This window comes from Macrobrachium rosenbergii, chromosome 3 (genome assembly GCF_040412425.1).
Source record: "Macrobrachium rosenbergii isolate ZJJX-2024 chromosome 3, ASM4041242v1, whole genome shotgun sequence".
Taxonomy (NCBI): Eukaryota; Metazoa; Arthropoda; class Malacostraca; order Decapoda; family Palaemonidae; genus Macrobrachium; species Macrobrachium rosenbergii.
The window spans coordinates 85309971-85331490 of record NC_089743.1 but is presented as its reverse complement, the minus strand read 5'-3'; the positions used below and the strand labels follow the sequence as shown (position 1 = coordinate 85331490).

Genomic DNA, 21520 nt, shown 5'->3' with positions numbered 1-21520 from the left:
ATGAAGTTCTCAGCCAAGCAAACATGCATGTCACATTTCAGAGCTTATGAAGTTCTCAGCCAAGTAAACATGCATGTCACATTTCAGAGCTTATGGAGTTCTCAGCCAAGCAAACATGCATGTCACATTTCAGAGCTTATGAAGATCTCAGCCAAGCAAACATGCATGTCACATTTCAGAGCTTATGAAGTTGTCAGACAAGCAAACATGTATGTCACATTTCAGAGCTTATGAAGTTGTCAGACAAGCAAACATGTATGTCACATTCCAGGTCTTATGAAGTTCTCAGCCAATCAAAAATGTATGTCACATTTCAGAGCTTATCCGTTCAGCAGTCCTTGAGAGTGTTTAAGGTTTAATGCCTAGTAAAGATAACCACACGATGAAGTAACTACTCAATATTCAAAGAATGTACCGTACCGTACAAATGGAGCATATTGGCACAGGGTATCTACCTGAGCAATATGGAGGCCACTGGTACAAGTGTTGTAATGATGAGTATGACCATTTGAACTTTCCACATGAAATCCAAGATTTTACCTATGCAATCCGTGAACTGATTCACTGACACCATCATCCTGATACTACCAGCACTATCCTATTCCTTTCCCTGTAGTCCTATGCACAATCCCGGTTATCCTTCCTAGTCCCGAAAACACTCTCCTTTCATTTTGAACTGGTTAATTGCCATAAAAACTTGTCTTCCTCTCATACACATCCGCTGTCATACACTGCCTATCTCCTGAACCACATCCACGAGTATACAAAATCCAAAGGCTTTCATATCACTTTTAGTAATGGAGAGACAAATCGAAAGTTGTGTTTGGGTACATATATATTTAAAAATAAATCTACACAGAGAGCTTTCGGGAATCTGTTCGATTCCCTGTTCCATCAGATTCCCGAAAAATTAAATATATTTGCACCCATACACAACTGTGGATTTGGTTCTCCATTTGAAAACTCACGATACTGTGAGTATTTTTTAACTTTTAGTAATTTGAATACTATGTTTTGGGGATTTTATGCACCATGCACCGGCCATTTGGTGATTTTCACCAATCGGGGAGGCAAGAATGTTATTGTTTTTCTTACCTGGACACCTGCAAGATTGAAAGACTGTTTGCTGTTGGCCAAGGGGTTCACAGCCATCCTCTTGGCGTTTGTGTGCCCTGCTCAAGAGCTGATAAGTGACTAAGTGTGTGTGTGTGTGTGTGTGTGTGTATGCGAGGCGCGCGCGAGTTTTTACACTCGCCTCAAATGACATGTGTAAATAGCTTCTTGAATGAGGGTTACACAAGTGTTCAGGTAGCATACCACTCAAAGTTTCTGATGTAAATATCATGAATTACGGATTATGTAATTTGCGGCGTCACGGTGAGATTTGGCTCTTTCAGACCATTGCTTATTCGTAGATTTTGATAATTTGCTTGTGTTATTTATTCAGTTTCATGATTAACCACTGGTAAAGGAAACTGAATATAAAGAAGCATTATTTTATGAATTTTTGATGGCCTGTATTTGTCAAATACGTTACTGGTATCAAAGATTTGATCAACTCATAGTGAAATTTTTTTCTCTGAACATACAATGAAATAATCCAAGATCTTGCTTCAAGCATTTATTTATGGATATTACTTACATGGTACGGATCACTCCATCTGCTATTAGATACTAGCCCTCAGTGTGATTAAAAAAAAATTACTAAAGTGAACACTGAATTGCCCTCCGGTAAGCAGATGTTTGATGTTTCCATTTTAATGACAGGTGTGGAGTGGCACCTGTCCTTAAGTACTTATGGACCGTCAGTTGGCTGGACGTGATAAACAGTGTAACACACAGCTCCCGATGGCTTCAGACCGAACTGAATATTAAGGTAACATCGAAACACGTAGAAATGGAGGAAAGAAGTTTTGTTTTCAAACAGTATTACCTGACGAAACGATCTTTTAAAGAGGCATTTTTACCGTTTTTTTTTTAGAATTAAGGTAATATCGACGTACTTAAAAGTGAAGGAAACAAATTGCTTTATTGTCAAATAGTATTACCTGACGAAACGATCTTTTAAAGAGACATTTTTACCATTTTTTTTTTTTTTTTTGAGAATTAAGGTAATATCGACGTACTTAAAAGTGAAGGAAACAAATTGCTTTATTTTCAGATAGTATTACCTGACGAAACGATCTTTTAAAGAGATATATTTACTTTTTTTTTTTAGAACTGAGGTAATATCGACGTACTTAAAAGCGAAGGAAACAAATTGCTTTATTTTCAAACAGTATTGCCTTACGAAACGATCTTTTAAAGAGATATATTTACCTTTTTTTTTTAGAACTGAGGTAATATCGACGTACTTAAAAGCGAAGGAAACAAATTGCTTTATATTCAGATAGTATTACCTGACGAAACGATCTTTTAAAGAGATATATTTACCTTTTTTTTTTTTAGAACTGAGGTAATATCGACGTACTTAAAAGCGAAGGAAACAAATTGCTTTATTTTCAAATAGTATTACCTTACGAAAACTTTAAAGAGATCGACTTTTATTGCTTTATTTTCAGATAGTATTACCTGACGAAACGATCTTTAAAGATATATTTAATTTTTTTTTTAGAATCGACGTATTAAAGTACCTTTTTTTAAAGAGATATATTTACCTTTTTTTTAGAACTGAGGTAATATCGACGTACTTAAAAGCGAAGGAAACAAATTGTTTTATATTCAGATAGTATTACCTGACGAAAACTTTTAAAGAGATCTTTTTTTTAAAGGTAATATCGATATATTTACAAACAGTATTATTTTTTTTTAAAGAGATATATTTACCTTTTTTTAGAACTGAGTAATATCGACGTACTTTAAAAGCGAAGGAAACAAATTCAGCTGACGAAACGATTATTGTCATTTAATTTTTCTTTTTTAGTATAATATCCTGACGAAACAAATTCTTTTAATTACCTGACGAAACGATTTTTACAATTTTTTTAGAATTGAGGTAATATCGACGTACTTAAAAGTGGGAAACAAATTGCTTTATTTTCAAATAGTATTACCTGGCGAAACGATCTTTTAAAGAGACATTTTTTACCATTTTTTGAGAATTAAGGCAATATCGACGTACTTAAAGTGAAGGAAGCAAATTGCTTTATTTTCAAATAGTATTACCTGACGAAAAGATCTTTTAAAGAGCCATTTTTTTTTTTTAGAATTGAGGTAATATCGACGTACTTAAAAGCGAAGGAAACAAATTGCTTTATTTTCAAACAGTATTACCTGACGAAACGATCTTTTAAAGACACGTTTTTTACCTTTGTTTTCAGAATTAAGGTAATATCGACGTACTTAAGTGAAGGAAACAAGTCGCTTTATTTTCAAACAGTATTACCCGACGAAACGATGTTTTAAAGAGACATTTTTTACCTTTTTTTTCAGAATTAAGGTAATATCGACGTACTTAAAAGTGAGGGAAACAAATCGCTTTATTTTCAAATAGTATTATTTGACGAAACGATCTTTTAAAGAGACATTCTACCATTTATTTACTGTTTACCAAAGCAACAACGAGAGATCGAGTGAGGAGAGAATACCTTTTCAGAACTAATTGATTTTTAGTTTCTGTAAAAGAAAACTATTGTGTCGGCTTTGTCTGTCCATCCGCACTTTATTCTGTCCGCACTTTTTCTGTCCGCCCTCAGATCTTAAAAACTTCTGAGGCTAGAGGGCTGCAAATTGGTACGCTGATCATCCACCCTCCAGTCATCAAACATACTAAATTGCAGCCCTCTAACCTCAGTAGTTTTTATTTGATTTAAGGTTAAAGTTAGCCATAATCGTGCCTCTGGCAACGATGATAGCAGGCCAAAACCGGGCCGTGGTTAAAGTTTCATGGGCCGCGGCTCATGCAGCATTGCTACCGGATCACCGAAAGATATCATGTCGGTGGCCTTGATTATACGCTGTAGCGGCTGTACAGAAACTCGATTGCGCCGAAGAAACTTCGGCGCATTTTTTACTTGTTATTCATTTTCTCTGGGTGAGGTTGCAGGCCCCACGCCCTTTTTAACCCTTAGTAATGACTCCCGCATTCGCCTAGCTATCAGTTACCCAATTCCTTTGCTTAGGTCTTTTTTTTAAATTTTTACGAAGCGTGCCCGTCCGTCCATCCTCAACAAGGAATCGAACTTGTCCCCACTCGCTTTTGGTAAGCAAGGATGCTACCGATCACACTGTTATTATTATTATTATTATTATTATTATTATTATTACGGCCCACATTTACAAGGATAAACGTAAAACACAATCAAGTTCAAAAAAACAACCACCCACAGAATGCAATCATGTATTTGAAGGGTGACAAATATAGGAGCTACTGGTGGAATGAAGTAACGAAGAAAGATCTATCATAAACAAGACTGAAAAGATATAATACACAGTGAACGCTGCTGATGCCATAACTTAACTCCATTTGTTTGAAAGAGGATCTTGCCCCTATATTATTATTATTATTATTATTATTATTATTATTATTATTATTATTATTATTCTATCAAACGAACACGATGAGAGAGAGAGAGAGAGAGAGAGAGAGAGACTGATTTTCTGCACACGCGCTGTCTTCAGTTTAGCGATGAAACTGACGACGCTCTTGTGTTCTAGGAAATCCGTCTGCTAATCCCAAATATAATGATAATAACAATTAAACAATAATAATAAACAACTTTATTTCAGCCTAAGCCATATTCATCAATAATTATGGATACAAGGAAGTAATCGAAAAATTTCACGGTCAAGCTAGTCCTCGTTTATTAAATAACTGACAATTAAGATTACCAACCATTCCTTTTCCCTGATTAGGTTATTAAAAATATTAGTTTTCAACAAAACCTAAATGTTCTCTGATTCATGTCTCCGATTCAGACATTATTTCCTTTTGGTAAATCAAAGTCATGTTTAGTGAATTCACAAGGTCATTTTTTCCATGGTCTTCGTCGTAAAATCCCGTTTCCTTTCGTAAATTTGTTTACACCTTTTATGACAAATGAACTGCTTAGGCTAGTAACATCGATTACTCACTTGTATCAGCGCCGTAAATTGTAAAGCTATGTTTATCATTCAGGTGTAAACATGGGTCGATTTTAGACCAACGAATGCTGCACAGCCCTACAACACGATTGGGAGAGTAGAGAACACATGTCACTGCCTGCACAAATGAGTATATATATATATATATATATATATATATATATATATATATATATATATATGTATATATATATATATATATGTGTGTGTGTATGTGTATTCATACATTTATATATATATATATATTATATATATATATATATATATTATATATATATATATATATATATATATACATATATATATATTTATATATATATATATATATATATATATATATGTGTGTGTGCGTGTGTGTGTGTGTGTGTGAGTGTGTTGATTATGTATGCGTACATCATTAGAAGTTACATTACCCTGAACGAAAAAACTGGAGATACATCCGTTATGAGTTCTCTTATCAGATCAAATCACGTGCCTGCTAGTTAATTCATACAAATTGCTAATAAAAATACCAGGATTATCACATTTAAAAGCATCTCCAACCCTCAGATTAACCTGAATATCATTCACGAATGTAGCACGTAACTACGAACCCAAGCTTTTTTGTGAGGGTTTGATGATCTGTGCCAAAGGTGTCCCGATTAATTCATCAACCTGTCCACTTGAAACGCTGTCATCAAAATTATTATCTGATGGCTGAAAGCGAACTGTAAAATATGGATCCCGGTCAAAATTTGACTCTGCACCTGCGTGAAAATTGCAACGCCATTAGTTGCTTAGGGTCTAGAGCCTAAGTGACTCACTCTGCTGGATTTTGTGATCAAGGGATGCCTTAAGATTTGATCAAGACGATTATAAACAAAGATAGGCTTATTTCACCTCTTGTTTAATTTGTGAACATGAGAATTCTTCCAGTAAAGAGAAACTATTCTCAGAAAACAGTGCCAATTCTTTTCTTCAGCTGGAAACGACACAGGCATCATCTCCCATGAGTCCATTCAAAACTACAAATGCAAGAGCTTGCAACCGTAACGCGTTGACAGGTTACTTCAGTAAAAAAAAAAAAGTAATACAATTTAGGTTGTCTTTAAAAGATCACCCCTTAAAATCATAATAAATCTCTAAATATAAAATGAATGGGAGTAGAGTGGTTATGAAGCAGTAATAGATTATTGATATCCTACTGATATCGTACAGAAAGGTCGAGACTCAGACGAGACGATGAAGTCCACGGAAGATGCAAGGCCCCGGCGATATGGCTGCAACACATAATACCGATAACTAATCTTCCATGAAACCTATACAAAGTCACTGAACCACCATCCACATGCCCAGCTGCACAAATAGGGATCCCAGCCAAGTATTAATTAGTCCTATCATGTTGCAGAAGCGTACACTGTGATGCAATATGGTCTTCCAGGGAGTAGCCAAGGTTAGGTTAAAACACATCGTTGTTGAGGTGGAATTAGAACTTACTTAGTTATTATTACGAAAATTAACTTGAAAATTTAATGGTGACATCAAAGAATCCTGAAAACTGCTTTAATGAAAGGATGCGTAAGTCTACAGCTAATGACTTCATTTCTTAATGATGTACTCTTAAAATTTCGATTCAAAGGTCGAAGTGTAAGATGCCTACAAAAGTTCTTTCACCGTATGTGACCAGTAAATTGGACACACACACACTCACACGTACATACACATACGAGCACACACACATACACACACACACACACACACACATATATATATATATATATATATATATATATATATATATATATATATATATATATATATATATATATATATATATATATATATATATCAGGATTGAGGGCAGTGGAAACAGACTGGTACATAAAAACATCTTTATTTTTGCCGACGTTTCAAGACAACAAGTCTCATTTTCAAGGCTGCAATAAAAGAATAAATATTGATACATATAAAATATACAAAAATCTCTTTAAAAACATTTGTATATTTTATATGTATTCTCAATATTTATTCTTTTTATTGCAGCCTTGAAATGAGACTTGTTGTCTTGAAACGTCGGCAAAAATAAATATGTTTTTATGTACCAGTCTGTTTGTGTCCTGATATGTTCAATTGATTTGCTGTCCTGCCTGTATCCTATATATATATATATATATATATATATATATATATATATATATATATATATGTGTGTGTGTGTGTGTGTGTGGTGTGTGAATATAGTATATCATACATTTATACTGAGTTTCAAAAAATGTCAGACTGCATATTAAAAAATATTTCACAATAATATCCAAAGAACAAAGCGAAAATATTTAAACTTTCATGGAAACGTAGAAGAGGCCGTGATAGTCATGATACCAGAACTCAGTGAAAACAGCGGATATTAAATACAAGCGTCTGTTTTTAAAGCCCATATATCAAAAACTTGAAAAAATGCCTTTTCCATTCTGTTCGACTCAACTGTTAGCATTTTGCTTTATGGAAAAGAATTGAGTTAAATTCCTGTGTGTTGGTCAGTAGAGAATGTTAACTACCAAACAATCTAGTTGGTATATTAACCATTTTTGGCATTTTTTCTACTCTGACGTAATGAAGAATACTTATGATATCATGGAGAAAACAGAATTTTCTTCTTAATCACCTTTTAGTTATATAGCATGAAATGTGTATTAGTTCCTCGTTGGACAGGTCGGTATAGTTCTCGGCTAGCACTCTGCTGGGCCCGCGTTCGAGTCTCCGGGTTCGGATTCCACAATAAGCTGTAGGTCCCGTTGCTAGGTGACCAATTGGTTCTTAGCCACGTGAAATAAGTCTAATCCTTCGGGCCAGCCCTAGGAGAGCTATTAATCACCTCAGTGGTCTGGTTAAACTAAGGTATACTTTGTATGTCTGTGTCAATGTAAAAAATTTGTACGAACTTGTTGTATTAAACTGTAAAAGATAATCAAGTATATTTCAAACTGATTAATTACTTCCGACAAAGAGGAAAATTAATCAATTTTAAATCTATCTATCTTTTACAGTTTTCTACAACAAATTTAGACAGTGAGATTATATTTTTCGTTCTGTTAGTATATCTATCGATCTGTCTGTCTGACCCAGGATCCACTAAGGGTCCTGGTCTGGCTATGACCAAGGTTACTAAAAATTCTTGAACGTATTTTGACGAAAATTGGTGAAAAGTTGTATGGTGACACTAACGTTAATTGGCTTTTGATGCGAATGGATCAAACCCTTCACTAAAAATCTGTCATCTAGAGGGCGCCACCCAAACGGTTTTAAAAGAAATTTTACCTAAATCCGTTCATTCTTTCTCGAGATATATTGTTAAAATTCAGACATCCCTACCTTGGCGGAGATACGTGTTCCTCGAACGCTCTTGCTAATTGTATCACAGCAGAAACAAAATTGCAGAAGTAATCACCTTTACACTCTATATTTTAATTTCAAAATTTCAGTCGTATGCAGTCTGTTATGACAGATACATCAAACCTCACAAGTAAATCATTTCGATTTGATATTCACCTGAACGCTGTCATGTACAGAGGTACACAAATGTACGCATTTTTACATAAGCATATATGAGAGAACTTGAAAAGTCCCTGAGGCATTGATGGAGTCAATAGTGTTACACCGAATTGTGGCCTGAAATTATTTGATTCACTGGTCTCTTAACTTCTTTTACATTGGGTATTTAGTTAGAATAGCTCACATATATAATCTGAATGAATGGAACCTTCGCATTTTATAAGCAAATGACCATAAATGTACACAGATACAGTCACACATATACACAAGTTTTAGGCTATACTCGTATAACTACAAACCGATGAAGTAAATTTCTTTTTGCCTCAAATGATTAAGGTTGAGCCTTAATATTTTCCATGAATATTGAATAGGTTGCTCGATGCTTCACATGTTTCTCAGATGATTAGTAAAACTTATAGATCTCTCTCAAATACACAAACAAACAGAATGATTCCTCTATCATCCGTTACCTGTCTCTATCTGTCTATCCATCTATCTCTGAAAGAGCTCAGCTCAGGTTCAGGAATCTCGTAAATAGAACCACTGTTGCATCACAATATCAATGTTCGATTCCCTGCGTCCCAACAGCTAAAATGGCTAAACTGTCAACAGTGACAGCATTATAAGGGAGGGTCGAGACGGCAGTTCCAGATTCTGGGTACTGTACGAACCGTCCCACCTTGGACCAAGACTTCATTCCGCTTACTGACATAGACACGAGTGGTAAGAGTGCCCGACCCGGGCTAGACGACGGCTAGGCTATCGTTGTTGCACACACAAAAAATATATCGATATACAGTAAGTTATATTATTTTAGAAGGTAAACTAATGGCCATTTGTGAGAGTTTTAGCAGCAAAGCAACTTAATACATTTCTCAGTTTCTTACTCTGGAACGTAATTGATCTGTTATATCCCACGGCTGTTTCGATGTGACAAAATTGGGAAGAATAATTAAAATCCATCTGCCATGCCATTCACTTGTAGACTGTGGAATTCTCAACCTTCAGTGTTTCCTGTATCGTATAACCTGCATTTTTTCAAGTGGCGACCTCCGTCATCACTTAAAGAATGAAGTCCATTAACACATATTTTATTATGATGTCCATCTCGCTGCTGAAAATCCCCTGCTTTCATTCATTGGCAAATAGTAGTAGTATGTGTATGTCTGTTGAAAATCTTTTGTGACTGTTTACGTATGATATTCATTAAGTACCTGATCACTAAACAACTGTAGTGTGTATCCGACAAAAGAAAATAGGTTAATGGCTACCAGCCTCGTCTGAAAAATACATACTAACAACCAGACAGCTAAGTTCTAGATCTCATTCCGTTGAAAGAAAAAAGGCTCATATATATATATATATATATATATATATATATATATATATATATATATATATATATATATATATATATATATATATATATAATCAACACACAATCACGTGCGGAACAGAAAACTTTCTGACTCACATCAGATTGAACCCAGGTCTTTCAATTGAAAGGGCATGCTGCCCACTCAGGCCAGTATAAGTTATAAAAGAAGATTTATTTCGGGCAGAGTTTCACTTTTCACAATTTTGTTGCAGTAACGCCTTTGTGGCATTGACTTTGATGCTCACTGTTTCCTATTTCCTTACTTCTGCTATCAATAATTCTTCAAAGTTCTGGATAAGTATATAGGTTCGTGGTGTGTTTTCCATTTATTGCTACGGTCCGTTTCACCTAATCTAAGGCTTTTCTGCAAGGACTTATACATACAGTTGTCCTAAGGGCAGGGAGTTGTACCAGCCATATTCCTTGGTTACAATTTTGGTTTTCAATTTACAATGAGGTGGTTAGTTGTTTACACAATGTTTCCTTAATATGTTATTACATGGTAAAACTATGTTACAGTATTGGTTCTACATTCTATTTCTACATCTTATTACCAATAAAATGATTGATTTCTTCATGTGAGGCGTTCTGGCGTCGCTCCACTCAGCGTTGTTGACCTTGACCTTGGATACCTCTTGTCGGTCGAGCAGACAGTAGAGAACGGTCACCTGTTTGCGTATTTAAACTTGGTTTGCTTGTGGCTATAAAACTGCTTCTGTTATTGTTATGCATATATATATATATTTTTATATATATATATATATATATATATATATATATATATATATATTATTTCTAACTCAGGACCAAACCCCAGTTTTTCAAATGAGAGGCCAGGACGTTACCAATTGACCCATATTGGCCTTAATTGGTAACACCTTGGCCTCTCATTTGAAAGACCAGGGTTCGGGCCCAATGTGAATCAGAAATTTATTTCTGTGAAACACGTGCTCATGTTTTCATTATTTCTATATATAAATATATATAAATATATATATATATATATATATATATATATATATATATATGTATGTATATATATATATATATATATATATATATATATATATATATATACATTGATATATATGTATAGACAAAAGATAGATAGATAGGGCAGGGTGTAAGGCCAGCAACCTCACCCCATAATTTCTCGTTGAAAACCGAAAGGGTAACACTCTTTGTGAAAAAATACACATATTCTTGAGAATTTCATTTTTTGCGTAATGAATGATCATTACTTAGAAATAACATAATTAAGAAATTATTCTTCGGTGTGGGTGTAAATCAAAATAGGTGACCAGTTTCTTCAGCTGTAATCTTGCTAATGGAAATTATTTACCGATCTGACGTCTGCCAAAGGCAATACACATGACCCTGTAAATCCTTTTTCGACGAAGTGGGCATATTTATAACCGGCAACTAAAGACTTTAGAATAACTTCTGGAGAGAGAGAGAGAGAGAGAGAGAGAGAGAGAGAGAGGGAGGGGATCTAGAAAGACTTCTAGAGAGAGAGAGAGAGAGAGAGAGAGAGAGGTTCTAGAAGGACTTCTAGAGAGAGAGAGAGAGAGAGAGAGAGGGGCCCTAGAAAGACTTCTAGAGAGAGAGAGAGATGCTCTAGAAGGACTTCTAGAGAGAGAGAGAGAGAGGCCCTAGAAAGACTTCTAGGGAGAGAGAGAGAGATGCTCTAGAGGGACTTCTAGAGAGAGAAAGAGAGAGAGAGGCTGTAGAAAGACTTCTAGAGAGAGAGAGGGGGAGCTCTAGAAAGACTTCTGTAGAGAGAGAGAGAGAGGTTCTAGAAGGACTTCGAGAGAGAGAGAGAGAGAGTTTTACGTAGGAGTAAAGTTATTTTCTCATTGTAGCAATTATGGTCGGTTTTCCTACAAACTTAATTGGAATCAACTTCATTTTAGCCTAAGCACCCTTATAATGTTAACCAGTAAACCGTCCGTAGGTTTTGACTTTGTAGTTTTCATTTACGTAAAAATTATTATTTTTAGAAAATGATTCTGACGCATTTTATGGTAAATTCTTTCCCAAAGAATTCATTAACATTTCTTGTGTCTTTTTTTTTCATCCGGGTACCAAGCAAGAAGCAATGTCACAGAAGTATTAATTGTCTCTTACTAGCTTCGAAGAAGTATAGGTATTTGTAGCCTAATGGCCAGTAAATAACCAAAAATTTGGGAGTGTAAAGGTTTAAGGGGAAAAACTTGGTCACAACAGATTCTTCCTTTACTAATAACGACAGATTTTTTTTCAAGTCTTGCCTCTCAACAATACTTTAAAAATTTGTGATCAGTAAGTAATCAAAATAAGAAAATACAAACTTCATTCTAGTTCAATGCCGTTAGAAATACATAAAGTAGATACAATAAACAGCAGTAAAATACATTTACATAAGAAGAAAGATTGAACAGTTGCACTTGAACATTGTATTTTAATAATAATAATAATAATAATAATAATAATAATAATAATAATAATAATAATAATAATAATCTTTGGGTGTTTGAAATTTTGACCTGTGATTTGTCCGGCTAACAATGGATCCGCCAACCTTCATTTGGGATAGATGATGAGACGAATAATGAAATAATTTAAAGAGAAAATAGTAATAATGATAGAAAAGGATGCCAGTAACGACAGAAAACATTGTGTTGAAAATAGGTGTACAACACACTCTCTCTCTCTCTCTCTCTCTCTCTCTCTCTCTCTCTCTCTCTCTCTCTCTCTCTCTCTCTCTCTCTCTCTGAGGAATATGGCATCTTTTTCCAGTGGATGGCATTTAAGTAACAAGAATTCCTCAAACAACGAACAACACTTGGGGATTTCTTCATGCTAATATCCTACCACATGTGTTCATCGGATTGGGTGATTATCCGGAGGGTAAACAATATTATCTTACCCCTACCACAAAAGAATGACCCTCTTTTAGGGGGCAAAGGAAGTTTCATAACTAATCTTCACCCATGTGGCCAGTGGATGAATAAAAGAGACAGCCACAAGGATAATCTACGTCTAACGATTCACCCTTCCTGAAGAAGCTTCTGAATCAAAATATCCGTTCACAAATCCTGTTCAACCGCCTGGACCAGAGGTAAATGCATCACAATGTCCTCACACAACCACTCTCTGGCCTACTAAACTCAGCGTGTCATAGGGCAAAAACAGACCCCTGAACACATGGCTGGTTGGTTTAAACGAGGCCGGCTTTGTGCCAGCACCAGCCCTTACCACAAGTATGGGCCATTAATGTAGTAAGGTGTTGAAAGGGATGGGGGCCGGATGTGGATCCCTGGATGGATCCCTGGACTTTCCAGACATCAAAGACGCAGTAAACACAGATCTCCCGATGCTCGGACGGTCTCTTCAAAGGGTGAAAGGGATTAGTGCACTGGCATTCCATCCTTCATACACTCAGGACCTCAAATGGATGGAATTTGGAGAATATCTACTTCCTAGATACATAGATACTTAATGCAAATACGGAGACCAATTAGCATCTGGAAAAGGTTAAACGAATTCAACTATAATCTTTGAGAACAGAAAAGGGGAAACTGTGGATTGCCAGATATAAATGAGAATCCAGCTAAGACAATCTAAGAGCGTGTTTACTGGAAGAACCAGTTAAAAGAAGAACGTAACGTCCCAAAAGGAATTATGAGTTACGTAAACGAACAAAGATAAAGGAGGTTAGACTTAGGACGAACGAATTTTATATAAAAAGAATATATCTCTTGAGTTTCTTATTTGTATTCCAACGAATGATATTTTCTCCATAGCCTTTTCTGTAATTCCACTTACTCCTCAAGTTTCGGGAAATATTTCCAATAATGTCTGTGAGCTTAATCCAAATGCTTAATTTCTCGCACATATTACCGTCATATTTATGCGCCCATGGCCTAATTAGTAATTTTAAAAACGTAAGTCATTTTATCATTCTGCGTTCTTATTTGAGCTAAATTATCCAGCGTATTAGGAAGAGATTTCATATCCTGCCAAATATCGCATGAATTACAGTATTTTTATACAGAGTTGGCTTCAAAACTTTATCTAAAACATTATGATAAGTAAAGATGTCTATCTCTTCCCAAGTGTTTGGAATCTTATTATTCTTCTCCTTTTGTCATTTTAAATTGCGAATGGTGATGTATCATAGCAAGTAATACATCAAATGAAATTTATAATTTCTTGATTCAAAATAAAACCTGTATATTTCGAAAGTAGGCCTATTATCACTAACAAAGTTACTATATTGCTTCTGAAATTTGAAATTTTCTTCCAGGGTATCCAGAAGTCAGTGGAAACCATATTTTGACAACTACTTCAAGGACCATGGATCTAAATGGTGAGTGGCTTCTTAAGAAAAGTATTTCTAATATTTGGTAAACCTAGAATATGAAGGAATAGGATCCTAAGCATATATTATTGCTATAATGCCTGTTGGAGTCCATCTAAAATACCTTACTGTTTGCGTGTCATATGACGAAGATTTCTCTAGTATTTTCACTTATGGATCCTCTGTTTTTTTAAGGTCTTCGGAAGTAACTGGGATTCTTAGATTGCTATGCATGAATGTGTCCACATATATGATACTTCTCTTGTACACTAATATTGGTCAATGACTGCCTTGTGTTCATAATTTGGCGAATATAAACAGCGTTTATTCAGAAGTTTTATTTTCTGTAGATGTGCAGGGTAGTGAAAACTGGCGCTGTAAATCCGTAGACTTTCAGGCAGATCCTTTCGGCGTTTCTTCTGTCGTCTTTACCAGCAGATGGATTCTGGATATATCGGTGCTTCTTTTGTAGTTTTTCTTGTCGACATGTTTCGACCAACCCGTTGGTCATCTTCTGTACGGGTGAGACGAATCCAGAGACACGGGGTGCGGGTGGATGCAGTGCTGAAATTTGATTGGTCGCTATGGGATTATCGTCATGAGCAAAGGAGTACCCGTGGGAGAGTGTAAATGTGTAATACTACTGGGAGGGTCGCTGCCCGGAGATGGACGCTCCTGATTGGTCCGCTCACCAGGGATGCTGGCGGAATAATAATAATAATAATAGATCTTATTGAAAAGGATGGTTCTGTTATGCGAATTTATCTTATACAGGATCTTTTCTAGTTTCCTTACAATTCGCTTTTCAGGCTCAGCGATGTTGGTCAGCAACTGGCCGATATTCATATTGGAAAAAGAATAGTGTGTGGAATGCGGGAAGTCTTTTATTGAAATATTCAATCAGAAATCAGTGGATACCTTCATGGTCTGATTCAGGCTCTTCTACTTAGGCTGTGTACCGTCGACTTGTTCTGACCATCCTCGTTGGTCATCCTTCGACGTGGGTTGAAAAGGACTTGGAGATAGATAAATTCCATAATACAGCCATCCTTTCAATAAGACCTTGTTTAAGAGAGGTCTGTTAGAGGGTCTGTTTCCTTCATATAATAATAATAATACAATAATAATAATAATAATAATAATAATAATAATAATAATAATAATAATAATAATAATAATAATATACTGAGAGTAAGTAATCTCACCTAGAAATAAATTTGACACGTCTCCTCTTGGGAGGATCGGAACCATTGACCGATGACTTACCTTGCCAACATTATAACAGTTATGAGGCTGAGTGCATGATTCTTTGTAGGCAATAAACTCAGTCATCCACGTATCCATGAATGTGCCCAATGCTAATCCCTGCCCTTGTAAGGAATAATCTCGTTCCTTGTAAGTCACAGTTCAGTCATCAAACACCAATGACTTTTCTGGTACTTTTCATTTCCGTAGGTACTAGAGTGGCTATATTTCTTTAGAACAAGCTACTATTGCAAATGCAACATGATGATAAAAAGTGAGAGACAGAACTAAATGAAAGTTCGGAGTTATATTTATCAATTTCTCTTTAGTCTTTCATATTTCATGGAAACAGTAAAATGGCAGAGATAGCTGAACCCTTTGTCCTTTTATTGTCCCTATTAACTGCTCAGTTATTTTCATGCTATATTTGACACCATTCGTTCAATAGTTGCGAGTTAATGTCAAGCATTCCATTTATTAAAGCTGATAATTTTATTACGGTATTGCTGTTTACACCTGAGTACTGAGTGGTTAAAAGTTGCTTTCACTTACCTTCAAAGTTGTTCCAGAGACCAGTTCCAGTTTTCGATTTCCAGAATGAAATGTCAGATGGGCCGATGGTCACAGGAGATTACGATACAATAGGCATCTATAATGAGAAAAGAAATTACGGAAAGAGGTGTTCGTTGCGATAACTCATCGTATTTTGCAACTAGATTTCAACGTTAAATTGTACATTCTCGTAAAGGTTTGGGTCTGAAAGCCTGAATCAAAAGTTTCGTCCGTGAAAACAATTCTTATCGAAAACAACAAATTTCATGAACTTAAAAACTACAGACAAAGACAGAAAAGTATCCCCCCTTCCCTCCCATTTCTAAAGCAAAAAAACAAATGAAGCAAATTCTGTTCTTTCTAGGTTTTATCAGCAGAATACAACGCTGAAGACAGGAACTGACAAAAGAGCGTAGAACCAAATTTCACGAAAAAAAAAATGGAACTAAACTTGGCTCACCACAGCTGATATCGGTGCAGAAAAAATAAAAGCGTTTGTGAACATTTGTACTGGACTCATTTCCGGCGTGCGCTCCTGCCATTGACAAAGGGAGGAAATAAAAATAAGGAAATACGGATATTTCGAGAGTATTTCCCTAGCTTAAAATGCTCTGAAAATATACTGCAGGTACACATTTTTTTTTTTTTTTGGCGAATGAAATACAACCTTTATTAGAACCTTAAATTCTTTGGTAAAATCCTTAACTTGCTGTAGAATAACGTATACTTGCACCATAATTTGCTATACTAGTTGTTGCATTTCTAATTAACAAGAAAAAATTATGAAGAAATACTAAAATAAGGAAATACTGATATTTCGAGAGTATTTCCATAGATGAAAGTGCTTTTAAAATATACTACAAGTACACATTTTCCTCGGACGAAATAGAACCTTCATTTGAAGAATCTTAAATTCTTTAGTAAAATCCTTAATTTCCTTTAGAATAACACTTATACCTACACCATTTTTGGCTACGCCCAATGTTGCATTTATTCCTGACAATAAAAATGATGAAGGAGACTAAATAAGGAAGTAAAGATATTCCGAAAGTATTTTCCTACCTTAAAACTTATTTAGAATACACTGCAAGTACAAATTTTTCTCTGTTGAAATAGAACCCCTATGAGAAGAATCTCAAATACTGTAGTATATCCGTGAATTTTCTGTAGATTAAAACGTATACCTACATAATTTTTTCTACGAAAACTGTAGCATTTCTTCCTGACATGAAGATCATAAAAAAAAAGACTGCAATTATGCGATACCTCGAATACTTCATTGCTATCTATCACGGCAAAGTCTGCAATTCAGACCAGTCTGCTAGCTTTAACAACCTTTCCAGCAAAAAAATAAAAAAAAAAAAACATGCAAATGCGCAAGCAACACCGTGCCAGGGAAAGAAAAAAAAATAAATAAACTCCCGCAATTGAGCAACCGTCACTGCAACTCTCCACAACACGACGGCGAACAGCAAAAGGGGGGAAAATGATAATAGGATTGCAAAGATGGTGAGAGAATATGGACTTGGAATGCAGCAAGCAGCAAAAACAGAGTGAACGCGCAACTGAAAATTTGTAAACGCTTCCGAAGACCACACATAAACATGCATAAGCCAGCCGTTTCTCTCTCTCTCTCTCTCTCTCTCTCTCTCTCTCTCTCTCTCTCTCTCTCTCTCTCTCTCTCTCTCTCAAACACACACATTCACCACACACACTCTCTCTCTCTCTCTCTCTCTCTCTCTCTCTCTCTCTCTCTCTCTCTCTCTCTCTCTCTCTCCTCAACACACACTTCTACCTACTCTCCTCTCTCTCTCAAACACACTCATCCACATACTCTCTCCTCCCTCTCTCTCCTCAAACGCACACATCCTCTCATCTCTCTCTCTCTCTCTCTCTCTCTCTCTCTCCTCTCTCTCTCTCTCTCTCTCTCTCTCACACACACACACACACATCCACTCTCTCTCTCTCTCTCTCTCTCTCTCTCTCTCTCTCTCTCTCTCTCTCTCTCTCTCTCTCTCTCGTACGCTGGTGTGCGCGTGTATGTGTGTGTGCGTGTTTGTTTATGGAAACTGAGTACATAACATTTACCTTGATATGCTAATGGTTTCATGCTATTCCTTGCTGGTCCTTGGAGTTGATCGCTCCCTCACTGAACACCACGCCCATTGTCAATGACATTCTTCTTTTATATTGGAGTCTTCGAAAGCATTCGGGTTATTTTCTTCAGTTCAACGACCAATTCTACAATCCTTTCATGCGACAGTGCTCCATATGACCCTACACAAAAGCTTCACTCTTCAGAACATTTTTAGAAGCTTTTTCGGGAAAATGCCGCGAACGCAGTATAAGCCGTTACTCTTCTAAGGAAGGAAGAGAGAAGGAGTTTTCTCAGGACTTTCTCTCCAATGAGCAGTAGCCTATTCACGATTTACCTGTATTCGGAGCTGGTCTATGGAAATCACTTATAACCTTTTAGTTTTCTGTAAAAGAAAACTATTGAGATGACAACCATGTCTGTCCATCCACTTTTTTTCTGTCCGTCCTCAGATCTTAAAAACTACTGAGGCTAGAGGGCTGCAAATTGGTATGTTGATCGTCCACCCTCCAATCATGAAACGTGTTAAATTGCAACCCTCTGGCCTCAGTAGTTTTTACTTTACTTAAGGTTAAAGTTAGCTATGATCGTGCTTCTGGCACCCCTGTAGGTTCCAACAACACATGCCACCACCGGGCCGTGGCTGAGAGTTTCAAGGGCCGCGGCTGAGAGTCTCATGGGCCGTGGCTGAGAGTTTCATACAGCATTATACGCTGTACGGAAAACTCGATTGCTCCGAAGAAACTTCGGGGCATTTTTTACTTGTTCCATCTTGCAAATCATGTCTGGTTAGCAAAGACCTTAAAGAACCATTACATGTCATATCAAGCTTGAATCTTTCCAACTTGAGATGGAGCTTGATTAGCCGCCACCAACTTGCCACGGTCAAAACATGAGTTGTCTTAGAATTATCAGTCTTGTAAATAAATCAGTTCCTCATTGGACGGGTTGATATCGTACTCTTGCACTCTCTCAGCCCGCGTTCGAGTCTCCGGCCGGCCAATAAGAATTAGAGGAATTTATTTCTGGTGATAGAAATTCATTTCTCGCTATAATGTGGTTCGGATTCACAATAAGATGTAGGTCCGTTGCTAGGTAACCAATTGGTTCTTAGCCACGTGAAATGTCTAATCCTTCAGGCCAACCCAGGAGGCTGTTATCAGCTCACTGGTCTGATTAAATTAAATACTTAACTTTTTGTAAATAATTTTTGCTTTCAGTTCCTTGCAAACTCATGGACGTAAGTTAACCAAGTTCCCAACTATATATTCAAAACTTAATAATAATACTTTTAGAGAGAATCTGCGTTGCGTTAACTCATTTCTAACCAATCCTCAGTTCACTTCATAATTTAGAGCGAAGTTTAGCCGAGCAGGAATCCTGAAACCTGTGGGGAAAAGCTGTCCTAAATTGTCTTTTGGATAATTGATCTGTTTCCTTTTAGAACCAAACAACAGATTCTTTATGAGCATCACAATATCATCAGTAAACAGTCAGTTAGCAATTATCGGCACTCTCCTCGAATCATAACTACTTGAAACAATTTGATATCCAGGGTTGTTCACAGTCAGATATTCTGCCTACATTTTCGACCAAGTTTTGTCTGCTTCCGTTTTTACAAGTCGCCTCTTCTATCAGTTTCATTATTTCCTCGCTTCTTAGTTCGCTCGCACTAATATAACTATTACACCCGGGCATTCATGCTTATGTACACAAAGGGCTAATGAAAGAGTTGTCATTTGAATCTCCTGCTATTCTGACCTGAGGTCAAGTTTTTTTTTTAGCTGATAGGTAAGATGGGTGAAAGAAGAATGAGGGCAGTGAGGTCAAGTTTTTTTTTTAGCTGATAGGTCAGATTGGTGAAAGAAGACTGAGGGCAGTGAGGTCAAGTTTTTTTTTTAGTTGATAGGTAAGATGGTGAGAAGAAGAATTGGGGCAGTGAGGGCAAATTTTTTTTTAGCTGATAGGTAAGATGGTGAAAGAAGAATGAGGGCAGTGAGGTCAAGTTTTTTTTTTTAGCTGATAGGTCAGATTGGTGAAAGAAGAATGAGGGCAGGGAGGTCAAGTTTTTTTTTTTTTTAGCTGATAGGTAAGATGGTGAAAGAATAATGAGGGCAGTGAGGTCAAGTTTTTTTAGCTGATAGGTCAGATTGGTGAAAGAAGACTGAGGCAGTGAGGGTTTTTTTTTAGCTGATAGGTAAGATGGGTGAAGAATCAAGTTTTTTTTTAGCTGATAGGTAAGATGGTGAAGAAGAATGAGGGCAGTGAGATCAAGTTTTTTTAGCTGATAGGTCAGATTGGTTGAAGACTGAGGCAGGAGGTCAAATTTTTTTAGCCTGATAGGTAAGATGGGTGAAAGAAGACTGAGGCAGTGAGGTCAAAATTTTTTTTTTAGCTGATAGGTCAGATTGGTGAAAGAAGACTGAGGGCAGTGAGGTCAAGTTTTTTTTTTTAGCTGATGGGTAAGATGGGTGAAAGAAGAATGAGGGCAGTGAGATCAAGTTTTTTTTTTAGCTGATAGGTCAGCTTGGTGAAAGAAGACTGAGGGCGGCGAGGTCAAATTTTTTTTTTAGCTGATAGGTAAGATGGGTGAAAGAAGACTGAGGGCAGTGAGGTCAAAATTTTTTTTTTAGCTGATAGGTAAGATGGGTGAAAGAAGAATGAGGGCAGTGAGATCAAGTTTTTGTTTCAGCTAATAGGTAAGATGGGTGAAAGAAGACTGAGGGCAGTGAGGTCAAAATTTTTTTTTTAGGGCAGTGAGGTCAAAATTTTTTTTTTTAGGGCAGTGAGGTCAAAAAATTTTTTTTAGCTGATAGGTAAGATGGGTGAAAGAAGAATGAGGGCAGTTAGGTCAAGTTTGACAGTAAGAAACTGCGCACCGCTTTAGTGAGAGGAAACAAACGACCAAAACAGCACAGTTTTACTTTTTACATAAAGAAGTGCAAATCCCTCAGACTGACTATATTGTTCAAGTCATCACAAGTCTGCAAAGACGTCTATAGTGCTATAGTAAACAAAGTGCCATCTAACAGCACTCTAGAAACCCACAGCTCCAGGCTTGGGCCTAAACAGCTTTTGGAAGGAACCAAAATCTTCTACAGTGAGCCTAGAGTTTATCATCTCATTATAATGGAGGCGATACAAGTTTCTTTTTTAGTGAAGTCACCATGTTTATATATAACCCATATATATATTACCTTGGGTTATCAATAAATATGCTACAGAGAGAGAGAGAGAGAGAGAGAGAGAGAGAGAGAGAGAGAGAGAGAGAGAGAGAGAGAGAGAGAGAAGGAGCACG

At 36.4% G+C, this 21520-nt stretch overlaps 1 protein-coding gene across 1 annotated transcript in view; it reads left to right on the top strand.

The window, feature by feature from the left end:
• The first annotated feature begins 1824 nt into the window (after positions 1–1824).
• Positions 1825–21520, top strand: part of LOC136826686 (beta-1,3-galactosyltransferase 2-like) — a 37414-nt gene continuing 17718 nt past the window's right edge. Inside the window, exons 1-2 of the mRNA XM_067084057.1 lie at positions 1825–1876; positions 14277–14339. Of these exons, the coding sequence (XP_066940158.1) occupies positions 14327–14339 (13 nt within the window). The 5' untranslated portion in view covers positions 1825–1876; positions 14277–14326. The remainder of the gene's footprint in view (positions 1877–14276; positions 14340–21520) is intronic.